General features: G+C 40.4%; 1 protein-coding gene and 1 long non-coding RNA gene across 4 annotated transcripts in view; one reads left to right on the top strand and one right to left on the bottom strand.

Moving 5' to 3' along the window:
- Nucleotides 1-18322, bottom strand: part of SYNE1 (spectrin repeat containing nuclear envelope protein 1) — a 443793-nt gene that overhangs the window by 123424 nt on the left and 302047 nt on the right. For both annotated transcript variants that reach the window (XM_070603011.1, XM_070603013.1), the window contains 4 exons: nucleotides 17507-17698; nucleotides 8654-8785; nucleotides 7581-7690; nucleotides 2421-2577 (listed from right to left, as the gene is read on the bottom strand). In XM_070603011.1, coding sequence (XP_070459112.1) covers nucleotides 2421-2577; nucleotides 7581-7690; nucleotides 8654-8785; nucleotides 17507-17698 — 591 coding nt within the window. The remainder of the gene's footprint in view (nucleotides 1-2420; nucleotides 2578-7580; nucleotides 7691-8653; nucleotides 8786-17506; nucleotides 17699-18322) is intronic.
- Nucleotides 1596-18322, top strand: part of LOC139080779 (uncharacterized) — a 28978-nt gene continuing 12251 nt past the window's right edge. The window contains exons 1-3 of one of the 2 annotated variants that reach the window (XR_011535535.1): nucleotides 1596-1690; nucleotides 11603-11698; nucleotides 12468-12706. This is a non-coding gene — a long non-coding RNA (uncharacterized lncRNA). Of the gene's footprint in view, nucleotides 1691-11602; nucleotides 11699-12467; nucleotides 12707-18322 lie in introns of those variants that run through there. The other variant, XR_011535536.1, reaches the window with a different exon arrangement.

Genomic DNA, 18322 nt, shown 5'->3' with positions numbered 1-18322 from the left:
CTTGGTTGGGTTATAGGTTCCTAGGAGCAGGAGCCATATTTTATCCTGGAGCCATGTAGGCTGCTCTGTATAGGGATACTAAATACATTGGAAATGAATAGAGAAAGAAAATTGCTCTAAACAATAAATGCCTTTTGACCTAGTGAATTTTAGGCCAAAAAAATGTGCCTGTTTTTAAGCTTGAGAGGATAAGTATGTCTGGTGTACAAAATTGTCAGTAAGTAGCGTGAAAAAGGATGGACTACAGAGTTGGACAGGCCTACGTCTCAATCCCAGCTCTGCCTCTTCTTTGTCATGAGACCCTGAGAAATTCTCTCCAAGGCTACACTTACAGATCTACAAAGCAGAGAGAACGTCAACCTCACCACAGAGTTCCTAGAAAGCTTACCACCTAGAACACAAAATGGGTACATTAAATGATCATTCCTTTTCTTCTTGGAAACTCCCACAGCTAAACTGCTCCCTCCCTACCTTATCTCCCATCTCTTCACACCAAAGAGAAGAAAACATACCAGGAGGCACTTTGTACAAATGACTGGTGATTCCTTAAAGAAAGCACTCGAATGCAAAAATGTCATAAAATAAAGAACATTCGATGCTTTCCATTTCTAATTCCAAAGGGAAGAGAGACATGAACCTGAACCTAAACTTTAACAGCCCAGATATCATGTGGGAATGTAGGTGGCCGCAGAACAAGGTTTTTCCAGTTAGCCCAGATGGAGAATACTGAGATGCCAGGGTGGCACCCGCTGAGAGAAAAAGGAGCTCTCCGACATAAGAGCAGGTAATGGATGGGATGTCCAGGAGGTCTGCAGACACTGGATGAATCACGCAGGCGCTTTAAGTTGAATGGACAATAGGTGGAATCCAGGGGATGCTCATTCAATGAATGGAGAACAGTAAGCATGAAATATTACTAGAAATGTCCTGGATTTATCTGCCTCAGGAGAGTCACAAAAGACTGTGGTCCCTGATTTAGGTCTGTAAATATCTCTCACAGTCAAAGGAATGGGGAAACACTATAACATGAAGGCAAGCTAGTGGTCAAGTCCAGGAGAGCTAGATCAGAAATCAAGACTTCAAGCTGCGGGTCTGAGGAATGTGTGATCAGCGGTGTGAAGAAGGATTAACTCAAACACAGGGAGGAGGTCCGTGCAAAACTGTAGGCCAACATCTCCCAGGGTGGAGTATGGTTCTGGGACAACTGCCTCTAGGAATGGAGTGCTCTATGTGCCCTAGGGCCAGAGCTGGTGTCTATTCCTGTGGACAGAGGCAAAGTAGGCTCCTGGCCCCAGAGGGGAGTGAGAGGGTGTGGCATGCCACGAGAGTTTGTAAAATGAGATAGAAATGGATGGCTCTGGAGGGGCTTGCGAACGGTTCCCCATAGATGAGGGGACACGTTACAACATTTAGACCATCTCCTTTCAGCTGATCCTGGCAAGAAGCTCCTCCCCTTTCTCTCCTCAGATGCACCTTACTGATATCCTTTTGCTTCCAGGTTAAGCCTCTCCCAGACCCTAAGCTAGTCCTGGCCAGAGCAACGAGAACAGCAGCCTCCTCAGAGCCACAGTAAAGGTTCTAGAATTTACTCTGATAATACTACTGTCATGGAATGGCCCAGAGGAGCATTGCTGGCCCAGGACCTGGGACTAGGTTTCGGCCTTCAAAATCCTGCCAAGCCACAGCTGGGGTGAGCATCCAAAGGGCTGCCTGGGTTCCTGCCTCACTCACTAGCTCTCTAAGAGGGCGATTCCTCTCACTCTCAGTTGTTGTCTGGCTTCTGCCTAGAGTGAACTAATAGCTGTCATCCACCTGGAGCCTTCTGTTGCTATATCCAATTCCACTGGATTTGGCTTGCTTGGCGGGACCAAGTCCAACATCACACAGTACCTACCCATCTTGGGAACCAGCCTACAGATGGGTTAGTAATCATTCTAGCTGACCACTGGCTTCCCCTTCATTTTAGATCCAACGAGCTCCCAAAATGTTTTTCATTAAGATCTTCTGAAACTATTAAATACTGGAAGTAGCAATGGAAAATAAGATAACATGACAATTACTCCCAGATTTGTGGAATTTCTTTTGCCAGAGATGTGTACATCTTTGATTTGAATCTTTAATTTTCAAAGTTGTAAAAAAGAAAAAAGGGGGGGGCCACTTAAAATTTAATAGTTTATGCTGAGTCATCAGATATTAATCATCTCTAAGGAAAATAGGATCTAGAAATCAAATAAATTTCCACATACAAATATACAATTAAGGAAAACACGAAACAGGCTTGTCAAGAAACATACAGGATGAATAATTTATGTCATTTTGAATTGATAATAAAAGTAAACATTATTGCACAAGTTATATTCCTCTAGCATAAGCTGTGCATCTTTTATGTTAGTAATAGAGAAAAGCAAAATGTTTGGTACCACTTGCTCTTGTTCCTGTTCCAGAACATTCTGTAGTAGTTTCTGCTTGGTACTAAATTCTTGATGTAGGCTTTCCCATTTCATTCTCATCTGGTCTTCAGCAGGAGATTTCTCCCCTTCCATCCCCAAGTCCTGGGATAACACATCAGGTTTTTCGCTATTAGAAGAATAAATAATCTAAGTTTACAATGTGTGCAAAAAGGTGATAAGTTCTAGGTAACTCATTGTACCTACTAGATCTGGCTCTAAAATTGGAACTAGATTATTTTAGTCATTAGCTTACACTTTAAAAATATAAATAAAAATAGAAAATTTGACACTAACCATAAAACAAGTATATTCTTACTGATATTATAATTGAACCATGAGCACAATTAAATTAAAAATACATTGAAAATAGTTCAATATTAAAGATAAAAAAAATAATTGTAACTTTTAGAATCAGAATGTGTATAATTAGATTAGTATCCTTTGACAAATACCCTACAAATTAATTCAAAAGCCCTAAAAATATGCTTAATCTATTGAGAGTTTTATGCTGAGTCCAAAGAAAATACTATAGACCAGGTTTTAGGCTCCAGACTGGGAGTACAGATCGTGAAAGTAAGGTACTGCAGTATCATCCTTAAAGACAGGCAGCAGTGTGGCATCTGAGAAAGACTACGGCTTTTGGGGTGAGACAGATCTGCTTTGATCCCTACTCCAGCGCATTAGATTTGTGACTTGGAGTAATTTGCTTCACTTCCCTGAGCCTCAATTTTCCCATCTTTAAATGAAGACAGTATTTATCTTGCAGAAGTATGAGAATTAAATTTAGAGGCAAGTAATAATCACTCAATAAATGGGGCCTAATGACAGTGGTAACGGTAACAACAAGAATCTGGGGGACCCAAGTTCCAATAGATCCTAGTTTGTCAGGAGTTTTGAAGTCCTAGCTAGAACCATGCCATCTGAAAGGCACACTAGGTTGTAATTACGATTTTGACAGAAGCTTTGTTCAAGTGGAAAAAAAATAACAATTCCATTGGCAAGATAATACTATACACTATGCCAAAGCCAATTCTTCTAAGAATAAGTTTTGAATACAACAGTTTCTTGAGGTAAGTCTGCTGATGTAAGCCTTAAATGATTATCTGTAAGGCTATGACGCAGGAATTCTACTTCTAGGATACAACCGAGAGAATTTCTCCCACCTGTGCACTTAGAGACATGTAAGAAGGTAGTTCGACAATGCCAGTCATAGCAAGAAAAAAACCGGCAACAATGTAAATGCCCAACAACAAGAAAACGGGTGAATAAGTTCTTATTTCACAACGTAAAATACTGTTAAGCAATTAAAATGAAAAGAACTAGATCTATATGTATCAACATGAATCAATCTAAAAAGGTAACGGTGAGTGAAAAAAGTGCCAAAATACAATTGATACCCTGAATTTTGTTTGAGATATTAGTCTCTGGACTTTTGCGTGTTTTTAAAAAAATCTTTTGAAATAAAAATCAAGTTTTAAAGTTCTTATGAAATTAAATTTCTTTATTGTGCTGTCTTTTGTGATGGTGGACTGTAACACATCACTTTGAATTCATTTATGTTTGCACAACAATTTAGGATAAAACCAGGGGATATTTAAAATCTATATTCTTATATTTAATCATTGACACATATAAAATGCCACCAGCTATCAGTCTTAAATTGGAACATAGCCTTTTGTTTTCCATGGAAAATATTCTTCTTTCCCTTTGATATTTATATCAATTAATTTCCTTAGTAATCTTGGAAGGACCCCTCCATCAACTCTCCTATATGTCACATGCTACTTATTCTTTATATATTAAATTTGTACCCACGAAGCAGGTCATGACCCTCCCACAGGGGTTTTCTTACATAAACCAATTCACATTTAATAGTCTTGGAAAATCAGCTAACAAGTTAAAGCCTGAATATATAAAGGTTTTTTCTAGCGATGCTATTGTTCTGTTAAAACATATATATTTTTTCTTTTGGCTTCTGGATATTGCTTAATTTATGGTTGTTCATTCGCTTGGTATCTTTACTCAGAGATTTGAAAGGCGTGCTTGAATGGTAACTAACCAGATTTGAAGGTGACTTTTCTAAAGAATTTGTATAAAAACTAAAGAATTTATAAGCAGCGTTTAAAATCAGTTTTGTACAGAAAGCCAGTACTGCACCGCAAATCTCTCTTTAAAAAATTTTCATCTGGGTCCTTTCCAAAGCTAAAGGGCAAGGAAAGAAAAAAAGATCATGGCAAGAAAGTTGCGGAAGATTCCTCCTGATTCTTTTTGTGAACTATACACATGATGGGGAGGCAATATGTGTGACGGGTTCTCTATAAAGACAGAGTTTGGCAAAAATATTGAGAAAACTATGAAGGATGAATAAACATCTTAGAAGAACTGGAAACAGAAGAGAAACTGCAAAATGAATGCAAGTCTCGATTTGGAGTCAGCACGGAAGGCACAGTGTTTCTCACTTGGGTTTGTACAGACACACATATTTATGGCCTTATCAGCATTTTTAAGCTTCACGGACAACAGAGATTTTTAAAACCCCTTTGTATTTAATTTAACACAATTTGTGTGTGTTTGTGTGAGAAGGACTGTCACTGAGCTGGCGTCTGTGCCAATCTTCTTCTATTTTGTATGTGGGACAGAACCACAGCATGGTCTGATGAGCGGTGTGTAGGCCCACGCCTGGGATCCGAATCAGTGGACCCCAGGCGGCCAAAGCAGAGTATGAGAATTTAACCACTATGCAACCAGGCTGGCCCCAATTTTAACACAATTTTTACAGTTTTAGGGTTATTTTAATGGAATTCCTGACTATAGATGCCATAATAGTATTCATTCTTATTTTTTAATTGATATTTATTATTTGTATCGATATTTTTACTGTTTTTTGATTTGTTTTTCCTTTCTTGAATGTCTTCCTATTTCCTAGGTATTTTGTTATAATACGTGTATTGACAATTGCATTTTAGTTTGGTTTCTATCATTTTGCCCTTGAAATTCTCAAATATATACATACATATGTATATAGTGAACACTGATATCGTATATCAGTACCAGTATGTCAGCACTGACTAAACTGAAAAAAAATGAAAAAAAAATCTTCAAATCCGCCTTTCCAAAGTTAGTTTTGATAATCTACATTCTAGTCTGGTTCTTACCCACACACACATACTATACAGTCAATTTTTATTTTTATGTTTTTTTGGTGAGGAATATTGGCCCTGAGCTAATATCTGTTGCCAATCTTCCTCTGTTTTGTTTTTGTTTGTTTTTCTCTCCAAAGCCCCAGTGCATAGTCCTATATCCTAGCTGCAGGTCATTCTAGTTCTTGTATGCGGGATGCTGCCACAGGATGGCTTGATGAGCGGTGTATAGGTCTGCACCCAGGATCTGAACCAGCAAACTTCCCAGCTGCCTAAGCAGAGCGTGCAAATTTAACCACTTGGCCATGGGGCCAGCCCCTACATTCAATTTTATATCACATTTTTACTTAGTATCACAGATACATTTTCTGATACTGTTACATAACTTCTTGTTAAGATTATATATACATACTTTTTTTCTTAGGCTTTTTTATACCATTGGGCATTTCTGCCTTTTCAATTATCTGGTATTATAAATAATATTTCAAAATTATCTTTATCATATGTATTTCCTCCTTTAGTTTATTTCCTTCAAGTAAATGATCAGACATGGGAACATTCAAGGCAGTGGAGTTAAAGCTATTTGGCATATTACGTCCAAACGACACTACTACTAAATTACTACCTTTAGCAACGCATGAACACAGAGGTTTCACCGAAACTTTCTTCTTAACGTTTTAGATTTTAAAGAAAGTTTTCTTAGATAACTTCTCAGTTGACATTCACGGCCTTCACAACCTTTCTGTGATGAAGTGGGTCGGTTATTACTCTGATTCCACAGATGAGCAAACTGAGGCTCGAGCTGAGTAACTTTTCCAGGGTGACAACAGGAGAGCTGGAATAAAACCCAGCCTTGACTCAACATACAGGGATGCGTCCACTCCGCTTCAGTGCCTTTTCCTTCCTATGTTTTAAATCCAAGTCTTCAACTTGAAACATCACCTTAATTTTTTTTTTAACACTTTACTTTTCTGCGTATAAGACTTTTGGTCTCCACTCCAAACCAGGACACAAAGCTCAATGACTTTACATGTAGAAATTATAGAAATAGAACATCAAGAAAAATCCAGGGGGCCAGCCCGGCGGCGCAGCAGTTAAGGGCACACGTTCTACTTTGGCGGCCCTGGGTTAACCAGTTTGGATCCCGGGTGCAGACGTGGCACCACTTGGCACACCATGCTGTGGTAGGCGTCCCACGTATAAAGTAGAGGAAGACGGGCACAGATGTTTGCTCAGGGCCAGTTTTCCTCAGCACAAAAAAGAGGAGGATTGGCAGCAGATGTTAGCTCAGGGCTAATCTTCCTCAAAAAAAAAAAATCAAGATATTCAGTAGGCACTTACATTTATTTTTCAGAATGATGTTAGAGGAAGATAAGTTCTTATAGGGAAAATGTTTTGTAGTTATATATGATCACTCAGTTAGAAACAACAAGGATCTAATTTTATAATGTATTTCTTATTTGATTTTAAAAAATGAACTCAAGAGCATCTTCTCTGTACAGATATGCTGACCAGCCTGGAAACAGGGCAGGCAAGTTAGCCATTGTAATTACTAGCTATACTCATGCTGCGCTATGAGATGTTCAAAATGCAAGGAAATTTAGCATCTTAAAGGAAAAACAATGATTAAATTTTTGCAGAAGACATTTAAAATAATTTTTCTTTTTTGACGAAGATTAGCTCTGAGCTAACATCTGCCACCAATCCTCCTCTTTCTGCTGAGGAAGTCTGGCCCTGAGCTAACATCTGTGCCCATCTTCCTCTACTTTATATGTGGGACGCCTGCCACAGCATGGCTTGATGAGCAGTGCACAGGTCTGCACCCAGGATCCAAACCAGCGAACCCCAGGCCACCAAAGTGGAACATGCAAACTTAACTGCTATGCCACCGGGCCAGCCCCTAAAATAAAATTTTGAGTGAGATATTTACATTTCCTCAAATGTCAGGAAGGCACAGTGACAAGAAGAGAAAAAGTGTTTCGAAACATACCCAACACCACCAGAGGTCTCCGCTGCTGAATGCTGGGTCAGAATTTCCTCCCCGCGACTGGCCACCGACCGGAGGAGAGTCTTCTGCTCTGCTAATTCTTGTTCCAACTCCTGCTCAACGAAAAGGACAAATGAAAACAGCTTTGTTACTCTATGATTCTTGTCTACAATCGTGGTTCTATGTCTAGAAAATTAAAGAACTTTTGTATTCAGTTTTAAAGTTTGCACATTGCATAAAAGGTGTGTTTTAGGTAAATGCTCGAATATTACTCTAAAGTACTCAATAACTTTCTCTGGAGTTGACAAAAGAAATCTCTGAAAAATCTTGGAAAAACCAAGGGGAAAGGAAATTTTGCTGAGCAACGGTGCCCTCTACTGGTAGAAAATGCACTTTCACTTTGCAAAATCAACATTGCCTTGTTCTAGCCGCGAGAGATCCCTGAGAGGAACAGCTCTCTTTAATTCCCCTCTTACTCAATAAATGGGATTATCAATGGATTCGGCTTTCCTTTTCCATTATTTATGATAAATGTTTTTACTCTTTAAGAAAATAAAACATTTTAATATGTCCTATACATAATGTTAAGGTATCAATGAGAAATCATTCTTATTCAAAGCTCATTTGTTTCGCTAGACAAAGATTTGCAATCCTGTTTTGTGATGGTACCCACGTGCTAGTGGAAAATAAATCAAATTTCTTTCAAAAACATGTATTTCAGGCTTTTACCAACTCTCAGAGGCCTTCCTGAGGTTTTTATTATATAAAACAGACTCAAATTGGGACAAACTGAAAATAGAGTAGATATCCTTGATAAGGCAGATTATAATTGAGTTGCACCATATATAAACCTAAACGCAAGCTTTTCTTAAAGACTAGACTTTAAAATGACCGATCATTCCAGCGATCACAAGTTAGTACATTGGAACAGCTAGCCGGGTCTTGTTTCTGTCCGAAGAGAAGATAAAGGGGCATCTCTGCCTTTAGTACAGAAGCAACTTATCCTTCTACAAAACTGCTCTCAAGGTGTTTGCTTGGTAGATCTGCAGGTCAGAGGGAGGTAGGAAATCCTTTACTTTTTGTTGCTGGAGGCTGCTCTGTCGCTGGTGGGTCCACGCGGTGCGAGCTTGGGCCAGCCATTCCTGGACACTGGGGCTCTGAGCAGCAGTCAAGTCAGCATCGCCTTCCTCCTTCTCTTGTGCTGTTCCCTGCTTTTAACAAAGTAGAAATCAAGAGCCATCCTACCCACAGGAAAACCTTAACCCAAATGAAGTGACAACTCCTTTAGTGTGGTCTGGATAATGGTACCAAAATGGCTCCATTTGGACGTGAAATCACTCACATTAAAAAAAAAAAAAAAGTAACACAAAACCCATAAATTTATGGCATTTGCAAGAGGGAGAATCACAAATAGATGATTATACTTAGAAATATTTGAGGGGAAAAACTATTTAGAGGCTAGGCTTTTTAGCTGACTGATGTGGTCACCAGATATTATTCTAGAATTTTTTCCACAAGACTATAACTCTGGTTCTCACTTCCTCTACTATCAACACAAGGACCAGACCCCACTGCCATGTGCTGCCACTGCTGGCCTTGATGAAGTTTGGCTAAAGGAAAAAGACAAAAGTAATTACTTATTGCCCAGGCAGGAGTTTATCCTTCCTGCTTGATTATTCTGATGGAATGGGAAAGGCCCTAAAATACTGAATACCAGAATGGAATCAGTTCTGAAGGAGAGCCCTTCTATTCACACATAGGTGTACGCCAAAGGATAAATTACACAATTTTTTTTTTTTTGAGGAAGATCAGCCCTAAGCTAACATCCGCTGCCAATCCTCCTTCTTTTGCTGAGGAAGACTGGCCCTAACATCCGTGCCCATCTTCCTCTACTTTATATGTGGGATGCCTACCACAGCAAGGCTTGCCAAGCAGTGCCATGTCCACACCTGGGATCCGAGCTGGTGAACCCCAGACTGCCGAAGTGGAATGTGCGCACTTAACCACGGCACCACTGGGCTGGCCCCACAAATTACACAATTTTAATATGACTCATTCACTCATGGGGTTGGGGGGATGGTGGTGAGTTATATTCTGCCAACAAAAAGCCACACAAGGGCTCTGCTGGGGAGACAGATAATAGACAAGATAAGACGGATAGTCTAAAAGCAACAAAGAACGTGAAACTAGAGAATGGATCAGAAGCCTGGTGAAGAAGGCATCTCCAGAGGAGACAAGTGTGCCGAGCACCGAAGGATGAGACACGGCCAGCCTGGCAAAGATCCAGGGGGAGGGCCTAGGGAATAGCCTGAGCAAAGCCCAGAAGGGGGAAGAAACTGGCATCTCAGAGAGAGCAAGTGCAGTGAAGGGGCCCATGTGGCTGGAGCACGGGGGGCAGGTGGGGGCGGGTACTGGGCACGTTGCTTCCGCAGAGGAGTCATCCTGCCGTCTAGTTCTGGGGCTGTAGCTCCTCTGTGCTTTGGTCCTTCTTTGCTGTATCCGATGATGGAATGGGACCCCGCTACTCCAGCTCATCGGGCCTGACTGCCACAAAGACCCTTCTCTTTCTCTTCTTTTCAGAATTTTACACTATTACAGGGAAATAGATGGAGTCTGTTTACCCTCCTGTCTTAACTCCTTAGAATCTCATGATGACGTTGGAAAATGTCTGAGATAATGCACTTTGCAAGGCTGGTATCAGTGCTTGAAGTGAAGTGAACTGAGGGAAACAGTGAAAGCTACAGGCGATCATGGAGATAGTCCTCTCCCACACTGAGCCACCTTAGCTTGTGGGGACTTCCTTTCCTTTAAGATGATGCCGCTTTCCAGCAAGAGGATGTGGTTTAGGTAAAACAACGGGGGTACCATTGGTATAAAATACGTGATTTGCATTTTGTAGGACCTTCAGAATGGGTGAAAGTGACGCCCAGTTCAGCATATTCCCCACCCCCCCAGGAACGCCTCTCACAAACAAGCAGCGGATTTTCAAGAAGGTGGAAGGTGCGGGGCGGGGGCGCTCTTCCAGGACTGAAGCCCTCACATTTCTGCATGGAACAGTCTCTCCCATCTGAGAATGCACATCTACCCAGAATAAGTTCTGGAAGATCCTGGCTCTTCCAGCAAGGATGAAACAGCAGGTCAAAAGGGACCTGTAGAGAATGACCCCAAAGAAGTCAGTTGAAAGATGTTCTCAAGCAGAGCTGCTCCAGCTTACAAAACACGACCAAGCGGCATGGCCATGACCTGCTGACTCTCTTTGGTGGGATCCAGTCACCTCCTGCCCACTTTGCTCTTCAGCAAAGGCTTGTTCTCTGAGCCCAGGCTGAAGCCTCGTGTGGTAACTTCTCAATGCACCACCTCACCCTTCGACGCCGGTTAGCACTGCCTGTTTGAGAGCTTTTCTTTCAAATTCCTGACACCAAATCAGTGCTGGAAAAATGACAACTGAAACCTCAGGTCTCGAGAACAGCTTAACCACTTTTACATGCACGAACACACATATTCAGATTCTAAGACTTAAGAGCTAAGAAGGGGAGTCATACTTGAGTAATCGGATCCACAGCTTTAGAGGAAAAAAAATTTAAGCAGCATCAAAAGCAGAGGCCAAGTACGTATTTTCTATGTGGTTGGGTTAGGTTTTTCAGTAAGTGAATTTTTCTCTGACCGATTTAGTCACTTTGAAACATAAGACTTGGACCACGGAAAGCAAAAAATGATTAAGAATCCAGTTCAAATTTCACTCCCTCGCCCCTTGAGATGAGAAGGCACTGACGGAAGCAATAAAATAATGGTAATTACGTTCTCTGAGGTCTGATAACAGTTTTCTCTCCCACCTAGGGAATAGGAAGTAAGGGGCTTCTGCACCCAGACTCCCCCTTGGGTGGGGCCACATAAGCTGTTTATTTTGGAAATACTGGAAGAGCAACCACTTTGCCAGGAACATTCCTTGGAAGATTAGTGAGGATTGGGGAATGCTAAACTTCAAATAAAACACTTCTTTATAAAGCATTTCATTATTGATGCAGGGCAAACTCTTGGCTCCTCTGGTGGATGATAATGTGTGAAAATGACCTAAATTTCTTCCAAGAAAGATACCGTGTAATTCAAGAGAGAATATTACGGTAAGTCTGTGTCCCTTCACGTAGAGAAGGAATCTATTTGTGGGGGAAACTGAAGGGATTGGTTATTCTTTGGTACGCACAGAAGTCCAACTAGTTAAAAAGAATGGCTGTAACAGATAAGACAGTTTTATAGATAAGCAAAACTGAGAAACGGTGTGTTTATGGGCACACAAGGCTGAGGAAGGTATTCCAGTCCTGAATCATGCAACCCCCCCCACAGACGGCCAAAACCTCACTGACATCTATGCTCAGTGGAAGATTTTTTTTTTCCCCCTTTAGCGTTAGTTAATTTCAGACCAATTCCGAATTTTCTACACAAAGGGAAATGATCATTTTCATGGCAATAATATGTACACAGGGATCCTTTTATTCCTACAGTTGGAAAAATAATCTCTTTTAAAAGCTCTAATTATAAAAAAATCCATCAAGTTTTTCAATCTTATATGCTGGAAACTCATTAGACAAAATATGTTGGAATCTATAGATGTCTTAAAAATGAGCAATGATTTGGGGCCAGCCCGGTGATGCACCGGTTAAGTGGGCAGGTTCCGCTTAGGGGCCCGGGGTTCGCCAGTTTAGATCCCCCGTGTGGACACGGCACCGCTTGGCAAGCCACGCCGTGGCAGGCCTCCCACATACAAAGCGGAGGAAGATGGGAATGGATGTTAGCTAAGGGCTAATCTTCCTCAAAAAAAAATAAAATAAATAAGCAATGATCAATTTCAACACAGCAAAACACTACCACTCATATGTACATTTCATACGACAGAACCCTCAGGAAAGCTTACACCTGTGGGTGGAGTCAGGACTTTTCTCAAGCTGAAGAATCCCTGTGGCCTGGGGCAGGATCTGCCACATGTGGACACCACAGCCGCTGTCAGCGAGCTCAGCTGGCCCTGACCAGACTGAAACCTTGCCTTCCAGCATGTCAGGAGTTGCTATCCTCCCGAAGAATGTGGCTTGCAAACAGTTGGTTGTTGTTATTAATTACTATAAACACTGCAATTTGAGCACTTACTGTGAGCATTACTTGCATTAAAAACTTTAGGATTTTTTTAAAGTGAAATACTATTATTTCCCCTGCTTTAGAGATGAGAAAACTGATCTGTAAGAAAGGCTGAAGGAAGCTCAAGGATCTTGCTCCAGGTCAATAATGGGTGGGACCAGGATGGGGAGACTGAACAGCATTTCTAAAGTGACGGTCCAAGAACCACGGCTGGTTTCTGGACAGGCCTTGTCTGCCACACAAATTATTTCAAAATTTTAGAATGAAATGTCAATGTTTTAAAATTGGGAGATTTTAGGGGCCAGCCTGGTGGTGCAGCGGTTAACTTCATGCACTCCGCTTCAGCAGCCCGGGGTTCGCAGGTTCAGATCCCGGATGCAGACCTATGCACAGCTCATCAAGCCATGCTGTGGCAGTGTCCCACATATAAAGTAGAGGAATATGGGCACAGGTGTTAGCTCTGGGCCAATCTTCTTCAAAAAAACTTTTTAAAATAAGATAAAATAAAATAAAATAGGGACATTTTAGATATAAATCCCAATTTCCTTTCTCTGGAGGACCTAGCAATGCTGCCTATAGATTCTCGTGTGATAGCAGCTGGAACTGAGTACCAGCTCACCAAGGTCCTGACTAGGCCTGCTTCACTCACTTATATCCCTTCCCAGGCCCTGAGGCCTTGGAATGTGTGTCCCTACCCCTGTTTAATGCCCACTTGTGCTCCATCCCTCCCCACCTGCCTCCAGGGTTAGGACACAATTGGAATTTTATAAATGAAAGCTCTCCCACATAGGGAACCTTGAAGTCTCTCCCTTTGTTTTGGTTTCTTTTGGGATTAAGTTCATTCACATACCACCATTGGAGGGGGGGAAAATGCACAATGCCTTAGATTGATAGTAGCTTTTATAAAACTAAGTGAAATGATGTATACTTTTACAGTTACAAAATCCTTCTAGTTTTGTTCAATTTTAATACCGTGAGCATTTTTCTTTTGTTTTAATTTGCAAAGTAAGACTGTCTGTGCAGTTTAAAGTACGTAAATTTAAAGTGAAAAGTTGTACTTTGTCTTTATTTGCATTTATTTCTCCAATGGTGAAATCAAATATCTTTTCATATACTTCTTAATTTCTTTGATTTCTTTCTTTATATCTTTTGTCCATATTTCTATTAGGTGACCTTTTCTTATTGATTTAAAAAAGATTTGTGGAAATTAAGAGAATTAATTCTTTATCATGTGAATTGCGGTTTCTTCCCTATTTCTCCATGCCCTCTGATTTGGTTAATATTTTTTTGGTTATACAGAACTTTTTCATTTTTGTGTAGTTTTGAAAAAACTAAAATTCTGGGTTTTGGGCATAGTGGCACAGGTCCTCTCTACCCTAAGATTTTGTTTTGTTTTGTTTTTTGCTTTCTTAAGCTTGGCACTTCAGCTAACATCTGTTGCCAGTCTTTTTTCGTTTTCTTCCTTCTTCTTCTCCCCAAAGCCCCCCAGCACACAGTTATAGATTATAGTTGTGAGTGACTCTCGTTGTGCTATGTGGGATGCCACCTCAGCATGGCCTGATGAGTGGTGCCATGTCTGCACCGAGGATCCAAACCAGCGAAACCCTGGGCTGCCAAAGCTGAGTGTGTGAGCTTAACCACTCAGCCATGGGGCCAGCCCTCTAAGATTTTTTTTAAATACCTATACAACCAGAACTTTTCAGGTTTAATTTTTACATTTAAATCCTCATTTTTTGGTGAGGAAGATTCACTCTGAGCTAACATCTGTTGCCAATCTTCCTCGTTTTTGCTTGAGGAAGGTTAGTGCTGAGCTGACATCTGTGCTAATCTTCCTCTATTTTGTATGTGGCATGCTGCCACAGCATGGCCTGACGAATGGTGTAGGGCCACGCCTTGGATCCAAACTTGCAAACCTGGGCCACCGAAACGGAGAGCACCAGATTTAACCACTACCCCACCAGGCCGGCCCCTACAATTAAATCATTGATCCATCTGTGCTGCCTTTGTTTTCTGCAAAGAATGACATAGGAATTCCAGTTTATCATATTTTAATTGGTTCTCCTCTTATTTTATTATTACTTACGCAGTGAGTTATATTTCATCCACCAATTTGAAATGCCACCAACAGCTACCAAATTCTCTTATATACTGGGGACTCTTTCTGGGATCTCTATTCTGTTTAATTTTTTGTTCATTCATTTATTGTGCCAATAGCAAACTAGTCTAATTATTGTAATATTGTATTTTAATATATGATAAGACTAGCCCCTGATAACTCTTCATTTTCAGAATTTTATGATTATTTTCACATTCATTTTATTCCAGGTAAACCTGTTATCATTTTGTCACATACCAAAAGTATACAGTTACTCTTTTAGTTGAGAATAACTTAAACTTATACGTTAGTAGAGGAAGAATTTGATGTCTTTAAAATGTTGTATTTCTATCTAAGAATGAAGTCTCTCTCTCCATTCTTCCACATTCAACAGCCGTTGTCGAGGTCACGAAAGACCTACACATCACTAAACCCAGTGGTTTGTTCCCAAGCCTCATTTCACCTCCTTTATCCCCAAGTGGCTTCCAGGAACCAAAATCTCAGCCTTTCTCCCACCTCTCTAGTTTCCCCTTTTCACCCTCCTTGGTGGGCTCCTCCACATCTTGCAAACTCTCAACACTGCAGTGTCCCAGGGCTTGGTTCCAGGACCTTGGTCTTTATCTCTCCTCCCTCCTTTGGTTATCTCATTAAGTCTCATGCCTTTAAGAACCATCTAGAGGCTGATGACTCCAGTCTAGGTGTCTCCCCTGAATTTCCAATTACTTGACATTTAACAGGCATCTCACACTTAACCTGTTCAAAATTAAACTACTGACCTAACTACTCTTTCTCCCCTCAGATCTGTTCCTCAGATAGTTTTCAACTTCTCCATTACCCAGAATCTGAGAAGTTCTCCCCTCTTCTACCTCTAGAGTAGGCCTCCTCACTGGTGTCTCAGCTTCCACCCTGGTCCCCTAGAGAGGTTAAAATCTGACCTTGTCATTCCTCTTTTCCCAAATACTCCAGCAGCTTCTCCTTTCTCCCAGAGTAAAACTCCAAGGCCATAAGATGCCTACAAGGTCCTTTGCACCCTGGTTCCCCTGTTACCTGTCTGGCCTCATCTGCCACCACTCTCCTCTTGCTCACTCCACTCCAGCCACACTGATGTCCTTGAACGGACCAGGGACGATCCCACCGGGAGCCTCTGTGCTTGCTTTCCCCTTTGCCTGGAACTCTCCTCCTTCACGCAACCTTCCTTCAAGCGTAACCCAAGGGAGACTGCCTTGGCCACCCTGTTTAAAATTGCAAATAATCCACCCAGCCCTGCCTTTCTCTACCTACCTGCCTTATGGCATTTCACCTAGAGCTCTTACCATCTTCTAACCTAGTATATAAGAACATGTTTCCATTTTATTTATTATCTGTCTCCCCCAACACTAATCCTTTGAAGATAGGAATATATAGACATAGATATACAGGTACAGATAGATAGTTTTTTTCCCATGCTCCTTCACTCTACCACATGGAATAGCAGTGGGCACAGAGCAGTTTCTCAATAAACAGTCACTTAATTATTATTTAGGATGATAATAGTAATATCTAATTTGTAAAGATTAAAAATGAGCAAAATTAAAACACTAAACAATAACAGTATGAAAAGTGCATGGGAAGAAATCTGAGTGAAAGTGTGCTAAGGTTCTTAAACTGATCTGGAGAGAGATTAAGATATAAATGTAGAGTATATTAGGTATGCATGGTAAAAAAAAAAAACAAAGGAAAGAATTCAGCCACTTAAAAACAAAGGCTAAAAAGGAAAAGGAAGACTAGAAAGAGCAGGACAAAAATAGAAAACAAAAAATAAGATAATAAAAGTCCAAACACATCAGTAATCACAATAAATTTAAACGGACTAAACTTGCCCTTTAAAAGTCAGAGATTTTCTGATTAGATAAATGTTTAGAACCAAAAAAATATAGTTAAATGTTCTTTATAAGAAGCACATCTAAAACATCAGGACACAGAAAGGGTGAAATCAAAGGAAAGCTAAATGATATACCAGGCAAATGTTACTCCAAAAAAGCTTTAGTAATATAAAACGAATATTAGGGAACATTAAGGTCATTACATGATAATAAAAGGTTCAATTCACCTGGAATATATGATAAGTCTAAAGTTGTGGGCACTAAACAAAAAAGTCTGACTATATCTGAGAAGTAGAATGTAGGAGAAATAAAAGAAAAATGTAAAAATGTTATAGGATATCTTAATTTATGACCCACATTTAAATATTTTTTAAAACAGTGTATTTGCTAGATTTTGCTATTTATTTGCATTTTCTTTTCTTTTCCTATCCTGCAATCTTCAGGTCTATGGATTCAAACACAGTTGTGTGTCACTTAATGATGGGGATACATTCTGAGAAAGGCATCATTAGGTAATTTCACTGTGTGCGAACATCAAAGAGTGTATTTTCACAAAACTAGATGGTAGAGCCTACTACGCACCTAGGCTGTATGGTACTAATTTACAGGACCACCGTCATGTCTGTGGTCATCACTGACCAAAATGTCAGTCATGACTGTAGTCCTTACAAAATCTGTTTGAAAGTCTATGCCATAGTTTATATAAAGCAGGTTTACATGTGAGTATGTATCATTCCCCAACTTTTCCTTTAAATGTCACAGTCTCAGAAGAAGCAGACCAGCAACGCACAAACATTCAGCAGCCTTTGCAGCATTGCATTGCTGCCAGTGGCTGGAGCCCTCACCTGGATGTTGAGCTGCTTGTCATGCAGCGCTCTCTGCAGCTCCAGAAGGCTCCCCTTGAGGGTTCTCAGCTTCACAGCCAGCTGCTCAGCCTCATCCTTCGTGTGAGCCTTGCCCTCCAACATCAGGTTTTCATTATGGACGGAGAGCTCCGATAAGGCTACCACCTTCTGCTCGATTTCCACCAGCATGTTCTGGAACCACAGAAACAAGAATGAAATTCACACACCCTGCCAACCTCTGCAAAGACTGTTTCTCACAGAGAAACACAATACTTTCTTAGTCTTTCACCAAAAGAACATGCCTTCACGTTTTTTTCCTAGTTTTCCCACAGCCTTGAAGAGCAGTATACAGATCTTTTGCAATTCCCTGAGCTTAATTTTTCTTTTTTAAGATTAGATATTACATAATGAAAAATATATTGGAAAAACCCATGGAAAGCACATTTTATATAGCCAACAGATAAGGAGGAAAAAAAAAAACCACGCCTTAGTGTTATCCCATTATTATCTTCTAATTTTAGTGTTATATTGTGATGTTTATGGCTAACAGTAGTAAAGACATCACATGATCCATCCTTTTTTTGTCAATTTAAAGAGAATTCTCTCTTCTAAAACATTACTTCTTTGGACTGATTTCTTTTTTCCAGATTGTTGCTCTTATTTCTTGATTTTTATTTTTTTGTTTTTTATATAACGTAATTTTAACCTGACATTTCTGAAACTTTTTCTAAAGATTTTACTTTCACTTTCTGTGAAAACTGTCTAATGCTGCAAGGTTTTCCTCAAAATGGAGGCTAAATCCAGAGAAGCAAAAGT

This window comes from Equus przewalskii, chromosome 32 (assembly GCF_037783145.1).
Source record: "Equus przewalskii isolate Varuska chromosome 32, EquPr2, whole genome shotgun sequence".
In the NCBI taxonomy this organism is placed as follows: domain Eukaryota; kingdom Metazoa; phylum Chordata; class Mammalia; order Perissodactyla; family Equidae; genus Equus; species Equus przewalskii.
This window is presented reverse-complemented; position numbering and strand designations above follow the sequence as displayed.